We start from the raw sequence: 10000 nt of genomic DNA on the forward strand, positions 1-10000 counted from the left end.
CGTAGTCCTCATTTCCAGCTCCACTCTTCTGGGAAGATGTTCCACTAGATGTTGTGGAGATTTATTCAGCTATAAGTGTGTTAGTAAAGTCAGGTACTGATGTAGGTGAAGGTGAGGAGGTCTGGAGTGCAGTCAGCCTTCACATTCATCTCGAAGGTGTTCAATAGCTATTTGCAGTTGCAGGAGAGCTTCCACCACATCCCATGTAAAGCAGATCTTCATGGAGCTGGCTTTAGGAACATCATCCTCATCATGCTGGAACAGGTTTGGGTCTTTTAGTGCAAATGAAGGAAAAATGTCATGCTCCCACAACCAAAGACGTCCGATATAATTGTGTGCCTCCATATTTTTATTGTAACAGTTTGAAGAAGAACCACATCTGGCTGGAGGTCAGGTGTCCCAATACTTTTGGCCATGCAGTGTATATATTCTATAATCTTTTAAAACCGCAATACGTTACGGTACCAATCGCAGGATAATTAGCAATAGAGGATTGATTAAACCTGTCAGGATCACCTACGCGTAAGACACAATAATCAGAAGTGTACGATATTTTACGCTTTCACACGTTTTTTCTTTTTTCTCAGAAACCTCTTGTGTTTACGTCCTGTCACGTCTCGGAAATACAGCGTGCCGTATTTTCCTGGTTATTTAACGAAAAGCTGTTGTATTTATACAAACAATAGCGATACACCAATAAATATTACACTAAGATTAGCTAGCTGGATTAACATGCTAACGTTAGCAATGCACTTGTGGTAGCTTGAGATACCTTCTATATACGGTGTGTAGAATGCTACTTATTTGTGACAGATAACGCTCGGGCAGTTGTGATAGTTAGCTTGATAGCTAACACATTACTGTAGAATCCTGTAAAATCGTGATTTAAGAATTAAGAACGTGTCACATGTTAGAATTTTACAAAGAGCATATAAATGAACGTACCTCAAGTGAAACGTACAGAAATTGCAATGCTAATAGTAGCTACACACCTAGCTAGCTTTGGTATTCGAAGATCGTACGTATTAGAAGTCCAGATAAGCTAATATTAGCTGACATTAGCCAACTGCTATTAAGCTAGAATTATTTTTATTTGTTTCGAAATGTGTATGCGTACACACAAAAAGACAAGCGCTAAGCTGGACGATTACCAGGAGGTTCAGGGTAAAATAAACAAAAATTAATTGTAAACATTTTAAGTTTTTAATAAATTCAATAAATTTTAAATTAATTTTATAAAAAAAAATTCTGTTTGGTTTTGCGTTGACAATTCATACACCAGGAAATATACGGTACTCGTTATTAGCATTGCTAGCATTTTTTACTTTTTTTGTTTGATTTCATCAAGCGAACTACGTTTTTCTCACCGACCGATTTGTGTTCCTGTTTCTAATTTTTCTTTCTTCTGCTTGTGGAAGTATTAGAAATCCTACTGATCTAATATTAGCTAACATTAGCTAAGTGCTAGTAAGCAAAAATAATCTTGTTTTACGTGGTCTTCTTTCTCTATAATTGATTTACCGATGTAACGTCACCATGATGATTACGACGATTACATTGACCTGAGTCGTTAACGTTAGCTCTGTTCGCTAGCTAAACAGTTTTCGTCATCCTTGATAACATCGTGTGCATACACACAAGCATAAAGAGGACACACAATTAGCTGGATGACAACCAGGGGGCGCCAAACTGCCAATTTACAGAAAAAGATTTTTTTTTCTGTTTGGTTTTGCGTTGATGATTCAGTAATCGGTTTTAGCTCTGCTAGCATTTTATCTTTCCTTCGATTTCAGTCCGATTTAAACAAGCGAACTACGTCTTAATTTTTTTATTCTCTCCAAACCATTTGTGTTCCTTTTTCTCTCTCCTGCTTCTGGAAGTTGCTCAACACCATCGAGGAGTTTCCTCTGTAAATATCCTGATTTTCTTCTGTTATTTTTTCCCCAGAATTGCGAATAAACATTGCATTTCTTTAACAGTGTGTTTGGACTGGCAGCGTGGGTTTGAGTCTTAAGATACAAGATCTATAGCCACACACACACACACACACACACACACACAATAATGCAGATTAATGCTGTTTCAATGATTAGGTTTATTAGGATTTTTTTTCAATCCAAAAGCACACGGTACACATCGCAGCAAATCCACACACACACACACACACACACACACACACACACACACACACACACAAATAAAACGACTTAAAAGTCAGCCATTACACACACACACACACACACACACACACCAAGCAAATAGTAAACACACATCAGGTATTAGCAGAGGGTCTGGAAAACTCCTCGCTTCTGATTGGTCGATTGCATCTTGGTTCTGTACAGCAGCTTTAAAAAAATGAAGTTATGGGAAAATGATGATTTGGGTTCCGTTTTATAGCTGTTTCAGTGTTACTATCAGTGTATAATCCTTTTAATGCTCCCTGCCACACACACACACACACACACACACACACACACACACACAGCTGAATGTAAACTGCAGTAATAATAAGTGAAAGGCAGTGAAGGTGACGAGTCCTGTGGTTTTTGTTGTCCACAAACTGATAAAAGTAAAATTTTAAATTAAAAGACGGAGTGATGGATGGATGCAGGGACGGACAGAGAGAGGGATGAATGGATACGATCGTCTCAGCTGTCGATAAACGAGATAAGACGTGTGTTAGATCTCCTGATAAGCCGACGCTGTAGGGGTCTGATCTTCATCATCCCTGTATAAACACACACACACACACACACACACACACACACATTAATAAGGTGATTACAGACTCAAAACCTCAACAACATTAAGGTGATTACAGACTCGTATAATAAATAATAAATAGTTTCAGTTAATATCAAATCCTGGTTTGAAAAGTATTTGAACCCCTTAAAAAAAGAAAGCAAAAAAAGTACTGCTTTGTCTTTCTTTAACATGTTAGAAGAGTAAAGAAGTGAGGAGAAGATCAGAGGTTTCACAGCCAGGCTCGGGTCAGGAGCTTCAGATGATCACAACAATCTGGTACAGATTACAGACTCTACATGAGGGTCCTGACCAGTAGAGGGCGCTCAAGAAGACCTCTTTCTGTCACACACACACACACTGTGTAGCTAATAAGAGCAAATGAAAATCTGGTTTGTTCCCAATCAGCAGGGTGCAGGTAGAAGAGCAGGTGAAGTGGGGGAGGAGGGGGTATCATCCAGGTGAATCAGGATCAGTCACACAACATATCTTTCATTTCATATCATATTATACTGTTCAAATCAACACACTGGAACATCATGATAAAAAAATAATAAAACAGACGTTAGAACATGAATAAAGAACTGAAGAGAAATGGAAAAGATAGAAAGAAAGAAAGAAAGAAAGAAAGAAAGAAAGAAAGAAAGAAAGAAAATGGAGACTGTTTGTTATTTTTCCAGTCTTCATTATTAATTTATCACAGTTTTTCTCCCAGTATCACACTGTCCCAGGTATCAGTTACAGTCTGTGTGTGCGTGTGTGCGTGCGCAAGTGTGTGTCTGTGTGCGTGAGTGTGTATGAGTGTGAGTGTGTGTGTGTCTGTCTCTGTGTGTGCGTCTCTGTATGTGTGTGCGTGTGTGTGTCTCTGTATATATGTGTGTGTGTGTGGTTGTGTCGTGCCTCTGTATATGTGTGTGTGTGTGTGTGTGTGTGTGTGTGTGTGTGTGTGTGTGTGTGTCTGTATGTGTGCGTCTCTGTATATGTGTCTGTGTGTGTGTGTGTCTGTATGTGTGCGTGTGTGTCTCTGTATATATATGTGTGTGTGTGTGTGTGTGTGTGTCCTAATGCAGTCTCTGATTCTCGTCTCTGCTTGAAAGCATCAGCAAATTATAGCAAATTACATTCAGTCAATTATACCTCCATAAAAGAGCACAAAAATACCAGACAGTTTCCCTGGTGGTCTCACGCGCACACGCACACACACACACACACACACACACACACACACACACACACACACACACTCACACACACTCACACACTCACACACACACACACACACAGCAATACAATCCTGATCTTGATCTCAGGTCTGTCTCTTACTGTATGAATCATTTGACAGCAACTAATCAGGAATTTTCATTACTGTTACCCACAATCAGGAGAGAGGTGTGTGTGTGTGTGTGTGTGTGTGTGTGTGTGTGTGTGTGTGTGTAGAGAGAGAGAGAGAGAGAGAGAGAGAGAGAGAGAGAGAGAGAGAGAGAGAGAGAGCAGAGCTTTGGGTTAGAACTTTAGATTATCTGTCAATCAAATAGGAAAAGAGCAAAAACTTCACACTGTTTTCATTCATTTTAAATAAGAAACACAGCAGGGTTCCATCTGCAGCACTTCTTCTGCCTGAGACAGACACTCACACTCACACTCACACTCACACTCACACTCACACTCACACTCACACACACACACACACTCACACTCACACTCACACTCACACACACACTCACACACACACTCACACACACACTCACACACACACACACACACACACTCACACACACTGTCTGACTCTGCAGTGCTGGAAAACTGCATCACAGTCCTATATTAAGAATCTGCTCTCAGTCAAAGCAGAAGAACTGAGTCAGGAACCCATAATGCTGTCTCATGTCCTTCAGGAGCCTCTCTAACTTTCAGGAACTGGTTGCAAAAGTATGTGCACCCCCCTTCCCTCCACAGATACTGTATAATTCACCAGTCAAATGTATCTACTCATCTTCGTTCCATCATTCCTTACAAACAGGCTGCAGATCTTTCAGACAGTGAGATCTTCTACACACATTCTTCTTCACATCATTCCACACGTTTCTACAAGGATTTAGTTCCAAACTCTGACTGTAACATTCCAGATATTTTAGAGCAAATTCTGCAGTTGATGGTACCAAAAGGTGAAGTGTTTCTTTTCAGACATCGAACATCTGCAGATTTTTGTGCTACAATGGATTGGAATCTGAAGCCATTTATGATTCCATCAATCTTGATTAGAGGTCCAGAGCTCTTAGATCTCCACTCTATCTTTACCATGGTTCCACCACCACCATGCTTGGGTATGATAATGTTTGGAGGACTTGTTTTGGTCTAATCCAATCTTCCGAGAAGGTTCAAACCACCAGACCTCATCACCCAGACATGTGAAGAATACGAGTGATGGTGTGGCATCCTGGTGAACTAATTCAGTTCCTGGCCAGATGTTTCCTTTAACATCGCTGTAGATCCCTAAGAAGCCTCTGTGATACTTTTGTTTTCCTTTTGGAGAAACGTCCATCCACTCATTTTCTCTACTTCTTAAAGATGGCCTTCAGCTGTTCCTGATTGATAAATGAGAATTCTGCAGCAAGACTGCATGCTTGGTAAGCTCTTCATGTGAAATCAAGAAGATGTGAGAAGATCCTACAGAAATGGCTGATCTTTTTTTAAAGGTTAGAAACATTGGACTGGTGCAGAGATAAACATGAGCTCGAATGTGATTGGTTGATTAAAGGGTGTGCTTACTTTTGCAACCAGGTTACTTTATGTTTTTTCTTCCTGATTGACATGATTTGTAATTTAAGAGTTTTAATCGTAACGGTTATACGGTACCCCGGTGTCCTCGTCTCCGCGTCTCTCCTCCTGTCGTCCTCTTTGATTTTGCGAGCGGCCTGTTTGGAGCGAGTGATCTGTAAGTCCAGCATGTGTAAATAGTCCTTAGCGGAGAGCTCGTCCGGCTGGGGGGGCCGTGGGGTCGGAGGAGGGGGAGGGGGTGAAAGTGAAGGTGAGGTGGAGAGCACCTCTCGAGGGGTGGAGTCCTCGCCGTCCGGAGACTCCAGAAACAGTCCGTTAAAGAGAGACGGTCGCTCGGTGTGGATCGGGATGTTCAGGCTGTGACGCAGGAAAATGCAGTCGTTACTGAAGAGTTTGTTCGCTCTCTTGATCTGCTCCATCTGGGAGAGAGAAGGAGAGAGGGAGAGATAAAGAGACAAAAGATCATAAGGGGTGCCATTACTTTTAGGCACATACAACAAAATGCCTTGTCACCTCTATTTAGAGAACTAAAAGAGCAAGAAGTGAGAATTGGATTACAGCTCATTAATCCCTACCAGTGAGCACTACACACTACACAGGCGGGGCCAAATGGCCGATACACCCAACTTAGTGCACTAAAATACCTGTTGAGTTACAGCCCCCACCCCCAGACACAGGGGGTCATTTATGACCACTACACTCTACTAAGAGCACCAGAGTGTCACTTGAGTTAACATACAGCTCCTTAACCCTTACAAATGCACTACATACAGGATAAAGTAGAGCCTCTTAAACCCTACTTAGTGCACAAGAGCGTCATTTGAGGAACAACCCCTTGTAGGTGTGCAGATGTAAGCGCACTGGAGCATGTAGTGTCTTTCACTTCCTACAAGGTGCTAATCCCTGTGTACAAAACAAGCTCACTGTGCCTTCTACACCCTACATAGTGCACTAAACTTGGAGGCAGTGCACTATACAGTCACTAGTCCTCAAAATAGTGCATTATTCAGTCACTAGTCCCTAAAATAGTGCACTACTCAGTCACTAGTCCTCAAAATAGTGCACTACTCAGTCACTAGTCCCTAAAATAGTGCACTACTCAGTCACTAGTCCCCAAAATAGTGCATTATTCAGTCACTAGTCCCTAAAATAGTGCACTACTCAGTCACTAGTCCCCAAAATAGTGCATTATTCAGTCACTAGTCCCTAAAATAGTGCACTATACAGTCACTAGTGCACTACACATCCCCTAGATTCTAAGTAGGCACTAAACATTCACTAGACTCTAAATTAGTGCACTATACTTCCACTAAACTCCAAAATAGTGCACTATACATCCACTAAACTCCAAAATAGTGCACTATACTTCCACTAAACTCCAAAATAGTGCACTATACATCCACTAAACTCCAAAATAGTGCACTATACTTCCACTAAACTCCAAAATAGTGCACTATACATCCACTAAACTCCAAAATAGTGCACTATACATCCACTAAACTCCAAAATAGTGCACTATACATCCACTAAACTCCAAAATAGTGCACTATACATCCACTAAACTCCAAAATAGTGCACTATACTTCCACTAAACTCCAAAATAGTGCACTATACATCCACTAAACTCCAAAATAGTGCACTATACATCCACTAAACTCCAAAATAGTGCACTATACTTCCACTAAACTCCAAAATAGTGCACTATACTTCCACTAAACTCCAAAATAGTGCACTATACATCCACTAAACTCCAAAATAGTGCACTATACATCCACTAAACTCCAAATTAGTGCACTATACTTCCACTAAACTCATAAATAGTGCACTATACATCCACTAAACTCCAAAATAGTACACTATACTTCCACTAAACTCCAAAATAGTGCACTATACATCCACTAAACTCATAAATAGTGCCTATACAGCCACTAGACTTTAAAATAGTGAAATACACAATCCCTAGTTCCCAAAATAGTGCACTATACATCCACTAGATCCAGAAATAGTGCATTATACATACACTGGCCCCAACTTGTGCACTACACATCCCCTAGATTCTAAGTAGGCACTAAACATCCACTAGACTCTGAATTAGTGCACTATACTTCCATTAAACTCCAAAATAGTGCACTATACATCCACTAAACTCATAAATAGTGCCTATACAGCCACTAGACTTTAAAATAGTGCAATATACAATCACTAGTTCCCAAAATAGTGCACTATACATCCACTAGATCCAGAAATAGTGCATTATACATACACTGGCCCCAACTAGTGCACTACACATTCTCTAGATTCTAAGTAGGCACTAAACATCCACTAGTCTCTAAATTAGTGCACTATACATAAAATAAAATAGTGCACTATACTTCCACTAAACTCCAAAATAGTGCACTATACATCCACTAAACTCATAAATAGTGCCTATACAGCCACTAGACTTTAAAATAGTGCAATACACAATCCCTAGTTCCCAAAATAGTGCACTATACATCCACTAGATCCAGAAATAGTGCATTATACATACACTGGCCCTAACTAGTGCACTACATCCCTAGATTCTAAGTAGGCACTAAACATCCACTAGACTCTGAATTAGTGCACTATACTTCCATTAAACTCCAAAATAGTGCACTATACATCCACTAAACTCATAAATAGTGCCTATACAGCCACTAGACTTTAAAATAGTGCAATATACAATCACTAGTTCCCAAAATAGTGCACTATACATCCACTAGATCCAGAAATAGTGCATTATACATACACTGGCCCCAACTAGTGCACTACACATTCTCTAGATTCTAAGTAGGCACTAAACATCCACTAGTCTCTAAATTAGTGCACTATACATAAAATAAAATAGTGCACTATACTTCCACTAAACTCCAAAATAGTGCACTATACATCCACTAAACTCATAAATAGTGCCTATACAGCCACTAGACTTTAAAATAGTGCAATACACAATCCTAGTTCCCAAAATAGTGCACTATACATCCACTAGATCCAGAAATAGTGCATTATACATACACTGGCCCTAACTAGTGCACTACACATCCCCTAGATTCTAAGTAGGCACTAAACATACACTAGACTCTGAATTAGTGCACTATACTTCCATTAAACTCCAAAATAGTGCACTATACTTCCACTAAACTCCAAAATAGTGCACTATACTTCCACTAAACTCCAAAATAGTGCACTATACATCCACTAAACTCATAAATAGTGCCTATACAGCCACTAGACTTTAAAATAGTGCAATATACAATCACTAGTTCCCAAAATAGTGCACTATACATCCACTAGATCCAGAAATAGTGCATTATACATACACTGGCCCCAACTAGTGCACTACACATTCTCTAGATTCTAAGTAGGCACTAAACACCCACTAGTCTCTAAATTAGTGCACTATACATAAAATAAACTCCAAAATGGTGCACTACACAGCCACTAGACTTTAAAACAGTGCACTATACATTCACTATACCCCCAAAATAGTGCACTATACAGCCACTAGACTTCTAAATAGTGCACTACACATCTACTAGATACCGAAATAGTGTACTGTAGATCCACTAAACTCCAAAATAGTGCACTATACGTCCACTAAACTCCAAGATAAAGCACTATACAGCAACAAGACCTTAAAATAGTGCACTATACATCCACCAGATCCAGAAATAGTGCATTATACATACACTGGCCCCAACTAGTGCACTAAACATCCACTAGACTCCAAATTAGTGCACTATACATACAATAGACTCCAAAATAGTGCACTATACATCCACTTGTCGATGTAATAGTGCACCATACATGCACAAGGACACTCTGTGTGTGTGTGTGTGTGTGTGTGTGTGTGTGTGTGTGTGTGTGTGTGTGTGTGTGTGTGTGTTCAATATTCATTCCTCTGGATCAGTGCACTATGTAGGGTAGGCTATAAGGGTTTATACGCCCTGGTTTGCAGTGCAGGGGTTAGTGTGGGATTGTAACACTTCCTCCACTCTCAGTAGTGCACTACTCTATATTATAAAGTCACTATCCCGCTACAATCATCCATGTGAAGAGCGGCGATGACGTCAGAGCGCGTCGTGTGTTCACACGCATCTTCGTTTTGACAGTGAGGGGGTGACGCTGGGGGGCGATACCCTACCCGGGGGCCGATGGAAGGAGGAGGTGTGGATGGGGTAGATGAAAGGAGGGGGGGTGGTGAAGGGGTGAAACCTGGTCCTCTTACCGTGACCCCGTATTTAAGCGCGATGCCCTGCAGCGTGTCTCCGTCCGTCACCCGGTGCTCCACGTAGCGCTCCCCGAGCGTGGCGGTCACGCTGGCTGTGCTCCCATACGAGCGCGTCTTGGCGCGCGCCAGGCTGAGCCACAGCTCCCCGTCCGAGTCAGAACCGGAGCGGCACCGCGGAAGTACCGGGGACACGTCCCCCTCCGCCATCTTCTCTGCTCTCCGCTGTGTCCC

General features: G+C 41.2%; 2 protein-coding genes across 4 annotated transcripts in view; one reads left to right on the forward strand and one right to left on the reverse strand.

The window, feature by feature from the left end:
* Positions 1–1981, forward strand: part of scg3 (secretogranin III) — a 21293-nt gene extending 19312 nt beyond the window's left edge. For all 3 annotated transcript variants that reach the window (XM_046864504.1, XM_046864506.1, XM_046864505.1), the window contains exon 12: positions 1–1981. This exon is cut by the window's left edge and continues 322 nt beyond it. The gene's annotated coding sequence lies outside the window, so the exon portion shown is untranslated.
* A 90-nt stretch (positions 1982–2071) lies between these two features.
* lysmd2 (LysM, putative peptidoglycan-binding, domain containing 2) overlaps positions 2072–10000 on the reverse strand; it is an 8173-nt gene continuing 244 nt past the window's right edge. The window contains exons 1-3 of the mRNA XM_046864507.1: positions 9767–10000; positions 5596–5936; positions 2072–2728 (exon numbers count right to left, since the gene is read on the reverse strand). The exon at positions 9767–10000 is cut by the window's right edge and continues 244 nt beyond it. Of these exons, the coding sequence (XP_046720463.1) occupies positions 2680–2728; positions 5596–5936; positions 9767–9976 (600 nt within the window). The 5' untranslated portion in view covers positions 9977–10000 and the 3' untranslated portion in view covers positions 2072–2679. The remainder of the gene's footprint in view (positions 2729–5595; positions 5937–9766) is intronic.

Source organism: Silurus meridionalis, chromosome 13 (genome assembly GCF_014805685.1).
Source record: "Silurus meridionalis isolate SWU-2019-XX chromosome 13, ASM1480568v1, whole genome shotgun sequence".
Lineage (NCBI taxonomy): Eukaryota > Metazoa > Chordata > Actinopteri > Siluriformes > Siluridae > Silurus > Silurus meridionalis.